This window comes from Staurois parvus, unplaced genomic scaffold, assembly GCF_062004578.1.
Source record: "Staurois parvus isolate SC_StPar_1 unplaced genomic scaffold, SC_StPar_1.0 ptg000667l, whole genome shotgun sequence".
In the NCBI taxonomy this organism is placed as follows: Eukaryota; Metazoa; Chordata; class Amphibia; order Anura; family Ranidae; genus Staurois; species Staurois parvus.
In genome coordinates, this window is record NW_028318463.1 from 637252 (window position 1) to 649282 (window position 12031).

At 45.8% G+C, this 12031-nt stretch overlaps 1 protein-coding gene across 1 annotated transcript in view; it reads left to right on the forward strand.

Annotated features, from left to right (window-relative positions):
- LOC149447902 (alpha-2-macroglobulin-like protein 1) overlaps positions 1 to 12031 on the forward strand; it is a 104110-nt gene extending 92079 nt beyond the window's left edge. The window contains exons 19-22 of the mRNA XM_089651891.1: positions 1618 to 1833; positions 5688 to 5797; positions 9538 to 9628; positions 11903 to 12031. Of these exons, the coding sequence (XP_089508017.1) occupies positions 1618 to 1833; positions 5688 to 5797; positions 9538 to 9628; positions 11903 to 12031 (546 nt within the window). The remainder of the gene's footprint in view (positions 1 to 1617; positions 1834 to 5687; positions 5798 to 9537; positions 9629 to 11902) is intronic.

Genomic DNA, 12031 nt, shown 5'->3' on the forward strand with positions numbered 1-12031 from the left:
GGTGCTGCTGCAACCACATATGCTGGCTGCAGCAGCACCATACTGCAACAGGGGTCAGCAAGTGTCATTGGTGTCAGTGGGAGGAATAGTGCCTCATCATTGGTGTCACTGATACTAATGATGGGGCATTATTCCTCCCACTGACACCAATGATGGGACACTATTCCTCCCCCTGATACCAATGATGGGGCACTATTCCTCCCACTGATACCAATGATGGGGCACTATTCCTCCCACTGATACCAATGATGGGACACTATTCCTCTCACTGACGCCAATGATGGGGCACTATTCCTCCCACTGACACCAATGATGGGGCACTATTCCTCCCACTGACACCAATGATGGGACACTATTCCCCCACTGACACCAATGATGGGACACTATTCCTCCCACTGATACCAATGATGGGGCACTATTCCTCCCACTGATACCAATGATGGGGCACTATTCCCCCACTGATACCAATGATGGGACACTATTCCTCCCACTGACATCAATGATGGGGTACTATTCCTCCCACTGATTCCAATGATGGGACACTATTCCTCCCACTGATACCAATGATGGGGCACTATTCCTCCCACTGACACCAATGATGGGGCACTATTCCTCCCACTAATACCAATGATGGGGCACTATTCCTCCCACTAACACCAATGATGGGGCACTATTCCTCCCACTGATACCAATGATGGGGCACTATTCCTCCCACTAATACCAATGATGGGGCACTATTCCTCCCACTGACACCAATGATGGGGCACTATTCCTCCCACTAATACCAATGATGGGACACTATTCCTCCCACTGATACCAATGATGGGGCACTATTCCTCCCACTAATACCAATGATGGGACACTATTCCTCCCACTAACACCAATAATGGGGCACTATTCCTCCAACTAACACCAATGATGGGACACTATTCCTCCCACTGATACCAATGATGGGGCACTATTCCTCCCACTGATACCAATGATGGGGCACTATTCCTCCCACTGATACCAATGATGGGGCACTATTCCTCCCACTGACACCAATGATGGGGCACTATTCCTCCCACTAATACCAATGATGGGACACTATTCCTCCCACTGATACCAATGATGGGGCACTATTCCTCCCACTAATACCAATGATGGGACACTATTCCTCCCACTGACACCAATGATGGGGCACTATTCCTCACACACTGAAACTAATGATGGGGCACCATCATTGGTGTCAATGGGAGGAATAGTGTCCCATCATTGGTGTCAGTGGGAGGAATAGTGCCCCATCATTGGTATCAGTGGGAGGAATAGTGTCCCATCATTGGTATCAGTGGGAGGAATAGTGCCCCATCATTGGTGTCAGAGCGAGGAATCGTGCCCCATCATTGGAATACCATACCATATTGAAATCAAATCTGATGTTTTTTAATTTTTATTTGGTGTGCATTGGAAGAGGGGTAGTCTTATACGGCGAGTATAGCCCAAACACTATATTTTAACAGGAAAAGTAGGGGGTCGTCTTATACACCGGAAAAAACGGTAACTCCACACTTTAATTTACTACAAAGCTTAACAAGCTCCATTGTGGTCGGTCTGACCTTTGCTATTCTCTTCTCACAGGATACAGTTGTGGCCATCCAAGCTCTTGCTAAATACACCAAAATCACATTCAACCCCAGCTCAAACCTGCTGGTGACAGTCTTTAGAAATAATGTCTCTCTGAAGCAGTTCAAGGTGGACAAGACCAACCGTCTACTCTTCCAAAAACAACCTCTGCCTCATATTCCTGGGAATTACAATCTAACTGTTAAAGGAAATGGATGCGTTTTCATTCAGGTGTCTCTCCTCAACTTTCTATGCTTTACGCTGAGATAATATTCACAAACAAATGCTCAGCATGCGGTTCCTGTTCCATCACAGATAGCCTTGGTTCAAAGACCACATGTACAAGTGCCTACGGTAACTGAATGACAACAGTCTCTGCAGTGCTGTCCATTAAAGTAACTGCTGCTATATGGTGTTACAGGAACCACAAGAACATATTCAACACTAATTGACAGGCACCAGGATGCTGTTAATCTCCCTTAAGGATTACCCTGTGTGGCTTGCCATCATTGTGACTGGTGGATTTCCTTCAATCAGGAGACAATGGGGTTTATTTACTAAACCTGGAGAGTGCAAAGTCAGGCTCACTTCTGCATAGAAACCAATCAGCTTCTAACCTCAGCTTGTTCAATGAAGCTTTGGCAATGAAACCTGGAAGCTGATTGGTTTCTTTGCAGAAGTGAGCCTGACTTTGCACTCTCCAGGTTTAGTAAATAAACCCCAATATGTCAGTGAGCATGTCATGGTATGCTGCAGTATCTTGGAGACCTAGAGGATGGAAGGTCCTATCCCGGGTCTCTCACATGTAGCTAGTGGATGATGGATATTCTTTCTTCAATAAAACGGCGCTTAACCTCCCTGGCGGTATGATTATTTCAGATTTGTGGTGCTGAAAGCGGTACATTATTTTGCATGGAAATATGTAGTTTTTTTTATTGTAGGCTGTAATTTTTAGGAATAACTCACTGAAATCTGTCCGAACAAGAGTCTAGTAAACATCCCGGGTATGATAAAATTTGAAACACGAAATCATAAATTATAATTTAATAAATAATCATAAAAAATAATAATATAATAATAATACATTTAATTCAATAATATAATCAAACCAAAAACACTGAAATGTGAAATAGAGCGCCAAGTTCGCACATCGCTGAGCAAAGTCGCAGAATCGTTTTCAGTGTCTGATGAGGAATTTCCCCCACCAATCATTATCACTCAATTCTGCAAGTGGTTCTGATTTACTATCGCTGTTCTGTAGCCGGTCTAAAACCGCTTTTGACCTAAAGGGACGCTTTTTGGACGCCATGGACGTTTCTCAGTTTCCAGGCAGAAAGAACAGTTAAAAATGCAGGCAGGGCGCCGGACAAAGCACTCGGGACAAAATGTATGTGAAATGGGTTGAAACAGCAATATTTTACTATGTAAAATTTGTTTGGAAAAAATTGAATTTTTTTAAAATTTTCAAATTTCCCACCGCCGGCGATGGCACCCGTACGTCCCGACGTCACAGGGACCGGAACACAGAAGCCGGATGCTGGCATTGGCCGGGGACGCTGCAGGGGACACCTCGCAGGAGCGCAGGACAAGGCAAGCTCTGCAGGGACTCCCTATGCAGCGCCGCATGGTAAGCCTGAGTGTAGCTCGGGGTTACCGCTTTTGGTAGTGTCATTTTACCCCGAGCTACACTCGGGAATACCGCCAGGGGGGTTAAGTATACATCATAATAAACCTATATGTACTGTGGGAACTAGCATCACGGGTAGAGCTTTTGAAGCACACAGACACTCTTTTTTCTTCTTTTTAAGGGCCGTTTTTGCCCAATTTTATTTAAAAGAAAGCTCCACACAATACAGGTTTCCCACGCAGGGGTATCCACCATCAATAAAAACAAAACAAAGATTCAGCCTCCTGGCTCTTTCAGGTATACAGCCCCTTGCTGCTATGGCTCCCACCTCTCCTAGGTGGAGCCCTCCTGACTCCTGGTTGGCAACAACCTCCTGTCTGCCGGGGTGGAGCCCAGAACCCTAGACAGGTTATTAGTTAAAGCCCTGCACACACCTGTACAATTAGTGTGCTGGGGGTAAAGAAAACATGGACCCGGGATTTGAGATTTCATCCCTCCCAGGTCACTTTGAAATCTCCAGGCTTCAGATCCCAAAACGGACTTTACGAACAAATGAGGAAACTGAAAAGCCAGTTTCCTCTGCATTAAGTGAACCCTCCGGAGCCCCTCAACCTGTTTAGTTGAGAATCCTGGGATATAACCTTGATTCTCACAGTGACAGTGCCCAGAACTGCCACAGTACCCCTTAGATATATTTATGCACTTATGAAATTTGTACTAACATAAAAAATTCCATCAAAGGCACTTCAAAGTGCAATACACAATTAAGTGTCCACAATAGGTATAAAGTGCCATTAAGTTCAATTAAAGTGTCCACAGTGACTTTAGTAACCCCCCTGGCGGTATTCCCGAGTGTAGCTCGGGGTAAAGTTTCAGTACCACAAGCGGTAACCCCAAACTACACTCGGGCTTACCATGCGGCGTTGCTCCGGGATCTGTTCTTCACTTACCTTGTCCTGCGCTCCCGCGATGTCCCTCCTGCAGTGTCCCCTGTAATGTCCTCCGGCTGATGCTGTCATCTGGGTTCCGTCCCCTGCGATGTCGGGACCTCTGGGGACGGAATGGTGGGAAATCTGAAAATAACAAAAAGTGACATTCACTAAAATCACATAGTATAACATTCCTGTATCAAACCATTTCACATACATTGTGTCCCGAGTGCTTTGTCCGGCGCCCTGCCTGCATTTTTACTGTTCTTTCTGCCTGGAAACTGAGAAACGTCCATGGCGTCCAAAAATCGTCCCTTTAGGTCAAAAGCGGTTTTAGACCGGCTAGAGAACAGCGATAGTAAATCAGAACCACTTGCAGAATTGAGTGATAATGATTCGTGGGGGAAATTCCTCATCAGACACTGAAAACGATTTTGCGACTTTGCTCAGCGATGTGCGAACTTGGCGCTATATTTCACATTTCAGTGTTTTTGGTTTGATTATAATATTGAATTAAATGTATTATTATTATATTATTATTTTTTATGATTATTTATTAAATTATAATTTATGATTTCGTGTTTCAAATTTGATCATACCCGAGATGTTTACTAGACCCTTGTTCTGACAGATTTCAGTGAGGTATTCCTAAGAATTACAGGCCTACAATAAAAAAACGACATATTTCCATGCAAAAAAATTTACCGCTTTGAGCACAGAAATACTGACATAATCAGACTGCTAGGGAGGCTACAGCATCGCCTACAAGAAATTTAGAGTACCAAAATTTGTTGTCGTTTTGCGGGTGTTCACAACTTGGCATGTTGGGTATCTGTTTACTCGACGCAACCTCAACTTTTATAGTTTACAAAAAAGTCCGGTAATATATTGCGTTTGTGTGCCCTAGAATTAGTGTACTTTTAACTGTAAATTCATGCTTAGTAAACCTTTGCACTATTGTGTGACATAAAAATCTGGGGCTACCACTATTTTATTCTCCAGGGTCTCTGGCACACGTCTATATAAACGTTCTGCAAGCAAACATGCAGAAAAAAAAGGCTCTGGCATACGAAAGGGTTCAATAGCCTGGTTTTGGGGCAAAGGTAAACTCTATAGTTGACAAAACTGAGCGTTCACAGTTGTGCTTTAGGCACTGGTCACACCGAATGCGATCTGTGTGCGATTTCAGGTGTGATTTCTAAAGACTTTATTGCGACTTGTGAAGATTTTCAACTATTTCTTGCAATTTGCAGAGCGATTTCTATTATATTCTATATATGTGAAATCGCAACAAAGCTGCATAAACAGTAATGGAAGAACTACTTTAGAAATCGCGTGGCAGCAAATCATTCACATTCATTAGCTCTGATTTCAATTCCCAAATCGCACCGGTATGACTGGGCACTAAAGCTGCTCAAAGCTGAGTTGTGATTTAGTGGTTACAGGTGTCACCACATCGTTGCTCCTTTTTCTGGTGGTATTAAACCTGGTTGACAAATCTTCTAATTCCATCTGTTTATTCCTAATAGATTGTCCTAAAGTACAATGAACTTCCTGTGGTGGTAAAGTCAACATTTAGCATCCGTGCAGAGATCAGTGACTGTGCAGATGGAAAGTTGAACCTTCGTGTAACCGTCAGGTACTGTTCTTCGGTAGGGACACATTACAAGGCTATCAGACTTAAAGCGGAGCTCCACCCAAAAGGGAAAGTTCCGCTTTAAAGACTGGTCCCCTGCTCCCCATTAAAGATTGGCACCTTTGGGGGGCAGGTACCCGAAATTGACAGGTACCCGCTCCCGCTGTGATTGCCTAGGCCACGGGTGTCCTTCCAGCTGTTGCCAAACTACAAGTCCCATGAGGCATTGCAAGATTGACAGTTACAAGCATGACTCCCATAGGTAGAGGCATGATGGGACTTGTAGTTTCGCAACAGCTGGAGGGCCGCCAGTTTGACACCCCTGGCCTAGGCGATCGGAAGTGGAAGTAGTCCTCCTACCCTTCCTTCCCGTAGACTAATGGAACACGTGACAGGACCCAGAAGACTACGGGGCCATTCAAGAAGCGAATCGTTACTCGCACATGCGCAGTGGGCACCAGGCTGTGAATCCGCAAGCTGTCACAGCTGGGTGCCCACACTGAAGATGCTGGCGCCTGGAACACCAGACAGCTGGTGATATGGACTGCGGGGAGGACACAGCGGGATCATGGGACAGGTAAGTGGCTGTTTTTTAAAAGTCAGCAGCTACAGTTTTTGTAGCTGCTTTTATTTTTTGAGAGGTGAATGGAACTCCGCTTTAAAAAAGAAGTATGGGGTTTGTTTTTTTTTCCTCAAATTATACCTACCCAGGTGGATGCTGCATCTGTCCTCCGCTGGCTCTAAGGATGAGAACTCAGTGATCACATGACAGCTGATCGCTGAGTTCTCACAGCCGCTCTAAGCAGAGAGCGGTGACTGTCAGTCACCGCTCTCTGCTCTGTCCTCCCCCCAGCTCTCACCGGAGCACTGGGCTGTGGAGGGGGAGGGAGCGGCTGGCTCCAGCTCTCACTGAGCCAGGAGCTGCTCCAGACTCTGGGGAACGGGGTCTTCCCCAGCCTGGACCAGCTGAGTGATGTCAGCCAACTGCCGGCTTCAGCCTGCTAAAAAGTAGTATGGGTTTTTTTGGAGGGTTTTTCCTCAAATTATACCTACCCAGGTGGATGCTGCATCTGTCCTCCGCTGGCTCTAAGGGTGAGAACTCAGTGATCACATGACAGCTGATCTCTGAGTTCTCACAGCCGCTTTGAGCAGAGAGCGGTGACTGTGAGTCACCGCTCTCTGCTCTGCCCTCCCCCCAGCTCTCACTGGAGCACTGGGCTGTGGAGGGGGAGGGAGCGGCTGGCTCCAGCTCTCACTGAGCAAGGAGCTGCTCCAGACTCTGGGGAATGGGGTGTTCCCCAGCCTGGACCGGCTGAGTGATGTCAGCCAACTGCCGGCTTCAGCCTGCTATCAGCTGAAAACGGGTCACGGGAGTGCAGAACAAACCGCACTCCTGGGATCTACAGAAGTACAGGCGAAAGAGCTTCGGCTATACTTCTCCTTTAAGCTGGCTAAACAGGAGTAGAATGTGCTTTGAAATGGTTAGTTTTAGGAACGTTTGTTCAATCTTCTAATGGTTAGTGGGGTCAAATCGAAGTTTCATTGTTCACAGTAGTGATGAGAAAATCTTAAAGCGTATTTCCTCCCTTGCGATTTCTTCCATCTATGGGAGGAAAATAAATGTCCTGTGTACATGGGACCTAACTGAATGTAGCCTCAGCTCAGTATACAATGCCGTGTTTCGGCAGAGGGATGAGGACAGGGGCGGACTGACCATTCGAGCACTCGGGCACTGCCAGAGGGCCCGGGGTCAGTAGGGGGCCCCATGAAATGCCCCTGGTACCTTTTTTGAAGGCTTTTTTGGGTGTGCTTTGAGTGTGGGTAAGGACACAGGGACCCCATGATCCCCAATTGCCCGGGGGCCCCATGAGTTGTCAGTTCGCCCCTGGATGAGGATTTTAAAACCCCTGAAATATATTGGCTTTAACCCCTAGACGCCGAGCGCACACAAATATGCGGCCTCTCGGCATCTGGGCCTTGATGCCGAGCGGCCACATATTTGCTTACCAGTTGGAAATACATATGTGTTGAGAGCGTGCTCCCAGCACATGTCTGTGACTCACGGAAAGGTCCCCATCTCCCCTTGCGATCAGGACCTTCTCCGATCATGTGACAGCGACTCACGGTAATCACAGGCCCCTAAAACCCCACCCTGCCTCCTGGCTTCTGAAACCTCTTAAAGGGCCGGGAAGTGCCGGCGCAAAAGGGTTAAGCAGAATCTGAACTTTCGATTGGTTCAAATTTATTTTGGATTTAAACTGGCGTTCATTTTCCTGCCTGTTTATATATCTGGCATTGCACTACCACACTGATGAAATGAATAATTTGACATTTCATACCTGCCCCCTATAATGAGAGAAAGGGGGAGATTTACTAAAACTGGAGAACTCAGAATTATCATTATTATTATACAGCGCCAACAGTTTCCGCAGCACTTTACAAAATGAAGGCAGACATGACAGTTACAATACACTTTGGTACAAGGGGAATCAGAGGGCCCTGCTCCGCAGAGCTGTAAGCTAGGAGATCTGGTGCAGATATGCATGGGAGCCAATCAGCTTCTAACTTCAGCTTGTTCAGTTAACCCCTCGCCCTCCAGAGGATTTACCCCCCTTCCTGACCAGGCCATTTTTTGCGATACAGCGCTGTGTTACTTTAACTGACAACTGCGCGGTCATGCAATGCTGCGTCCAAATTAAATTTACGTCCTTTTTTCCCCCACAAATAGAGCTTTCTTTCAGTGGTATTTGATCACCTCTGCGTTTTTTCATTTTTTGCACTATAAACAAAAAAGGCCAACAATTTTGAGGAAAAAAAAACAATATTTTTGACTTTTTGCTATAAAACATATCCAGTAAAAAAATTTTAAAAATCAAATATCGTCATAAAATTCGGCCAAAATGTATTCTGCTCCATATCTTTGATAAAAACCCAATACGTGTAAATTAATTGGTTTACGTGACAGTTATAGCGTCTACAAATGGCGGTATAGATACTGGAAGTTTTATTTTTAAGACTAGTAATGGGGGCGATCAGCGACTTATAGCGGGACTGCGGTGGGCATTCTGACACTGGGGGGGTTAATTGACTTGGTGTCACTGACATCCCCAGTGACACCAATACAGTGATCAGTTCTAATAAAAAGCACTGACACTGTACTAACGGCACTGGGCTGGAAGGGGTTAACATCTGGGGGGATCAAAGCGTTAACTGTGTGCTGTGTAAGCACACTGCTTTGTATGGCTCTGCTACGCAGAGCCATACAAAGCAGTGTGCAGGAGCTGACGGGAGAGATCTGTATTGTTTACATACAAGCCTCTCCCCTGTCAGTGATACTTGGCAATCACCAGGTGCTGGCGGGGAATCACTGTCCGGGACCCAGTGATCTACAGCTGAGGCCACCCCCCACCCGGAAATGCAATATCACGTGTATATATACGTGATTTTGCGCAGACCTGCCGCCCTGTAGCAGTATTTCTGCTATAGAGCGGCGGGCAAGCGGTTAAGCTTTGACAGTGAAACCTGGAAGCTGATTGGTTTCTATGCAGAGCTGCAACAGACTTTGCACTCTCCCGTTTTAGTAAATCAACCCCATTATCTGTTTGAAACTGAGCTTAGAAAAAAAAAATTCGATTGTTTTATTATCCGCCATATATAACAATGTCTGGCTTGAATATATTTTACTGGAAATAATTGATGGATAGACTGCTGGAAACTGATGGTCTACCGGGTGTTTCTTGCAGGTACAATGGGCCTCGGAAGACCACCAATATGGTCATTATTGAAGCCGAAATGCTGTCGGGTTTCAGTACGAATGAATTGACGGTGCAGAAGGTAAAGTATGAGAAAATATTAACCGTATAACAAACACCAATAGATTGGTTTACGTCATTGGAGGCTCCTCGAGAAACGTTTCAACCCAAAGCCCCATTGAAATTTTACAAAAAGACCCAAGATTATCAGAAGTGACGGGCTGAACCCCCCCCCGGTTGGTTCGCTGTTGAACATCTGAACCTACAGAATGTTCGACTGCGAAACTTCAAACACGAACAATTCACTGAGCGGTATCTTACGTCACCCGAGTATGTGGGAAGATCCGCTCAGTTACTAAAATCCGGCATGGGTTCTACTATGAAGTCACGCGGTATTTTAGTAGTGAAACATTCATTCATGTCTCAGCTGTCAGAGGGGTTCCCCGCTGACAGCTGAAAGCAAAAAGCATTGCCCGACAATTAAAACATTTTTTTTAAATGGCGTGGGGACCCCCTCCCATCCATACCAAGCATTTCGGGTCTGGTATGGATTTTAAAGGCAACCCCACACCAAAATGTAAAAAAAAAAAGGCGCAGGGTCCCTCTCAAAATCCATACCAGACCCTTATCCGAGCATGCAAGTCAGAAAAGGGGGAAGACGAGCGAGCACCCCCCCCATCCTGAACCATACCAGGCCACATGCCCTCAACATGGGGGGGTGCTTTGGGGTAGGGGGGGCTTGTCCCCATGTTGATGGGGACAAGGACCTCTTCCCCACAGTGATGGCCTGTAGTTGTGGGGGTCTGTGGGTAGGGGGCTTATCGGAATCTGGAGGCCCCCTTTAACAAGGGTCCACCAGATCTCGCCCCCCCCCCCATGTGAATGAGTATACCCCTACTCATTACAAAAGTAATGGTTGAACTGGATGGAGTTTTGTCTTTTTTCAGCCAAACTAAGGATGTAACTATAACACTGAGTCCTCTGGGCTCGGGCTTGGGCACCTGATATCCTTGTTTATCTCATATTTTAATTTCTCCCCCCATTTTTTATTTTTTCTCCCTTTGGGCCCCACCGCAGGACTGATTGGTAAAACATGATCTGTTCCTGTTTATATTTTTCCTCTTTTGTATGTTCAGTAAGTAATGTAGTTCACACATTGTTACTCCACCCAACTGTATCTATTTTTACGACGCAGATGCTTGGACTTTTTCCTGTTAGCCATGTTGGGTTGTTTCTCTGACTTGTTTACTACGCTATTGGTGTATGATGTTATAACACCTCTAACTTTCAAACCATTGACTTTATCTTTCTGTTACTATTACTATAGGCCAGTGGTCGGCAAGCCACGGCTCGCGAGCCACATGCGGCTCTTTACAAACTTAAATGCGGCTCTTCTGTGTGCCGGGCGCCCGCTCCCCTCCCTCCTCTCGGGCGCCCGATCCCCTCCCTCCTCTCGGGCGGCCGCCCCCTCCCCTCCCTCCTCTCGGGCGCCCGCTCCCCTCCCTCCTCTCGGGCGGCCGCCCCAAAAGTCAGGACTCTGCAGCTGTCAGGATGTAGGCGGGGCAGCCAGGATGTAGGCGGGGTAGCGTGACGAACTCCTCTCCTCTCACAGTCCGTCCTGAAGACCAGAACGGCGCGGGAACACAGCGAGAGGAACGCGCGGAGCAAAGGTAAGTGAATTGACACAATATGGGGAATGAATTACTATAGGGGGGATGAATTACTACAGGGGGGATGAATTACTATATGGGGGATGAATTACTATATGGGGGATGAATTACTATATGGGGGATGAATTACTATGGGGGATGAATTACTATATGGGGGATGAATTACTATATGGGGGATGAATTACTATATGGGGGATGAATTACTATATATGGGGGATGAATTACTATATGGGGGATGAATTACTATATGGGGGATGAATTACTATGGGGGATGAATTACTATATGGGGGATGAATTACTATATGGGGGATGAATTACTATGGGGGATGAATTACTATATGGGGGATGAATTACTATGGGGGATGAATTACTATATGGGGGATGAATTACTATGGGGGATGAATTACTATGGGGGATGAATTACTATATGGGGGATGAATTACTATATGGGGGATGAATTACTATGGGGGATGAATTACTATATGGGGGATGTATTTTCAGTTTTAAAAATGTGGCTCTCAAAATAAATTTCAATCGTGGTTTTGGCGAGATTTGGCTCAGTTGAAAAAAAAGGTTGCCCACCACTGCTATAGGCAATTGTTTATGATACTTATGACCTTAGCACATTGGATGCTATGCACATTGCCTGAACTTTAATGATTATTTTTGTTTCTGTTTTTCTATAGCTTTTGAGTTATCCTTTTGTTAAAAGAGTGGAGACCAGTGAGAACTCCATCTTCATTTATCTGGATGAGGTTGGTATATTCTCATGCTTCGTTCCTAAATATATTAATAGTTTTATCGTCGGGAGCTGA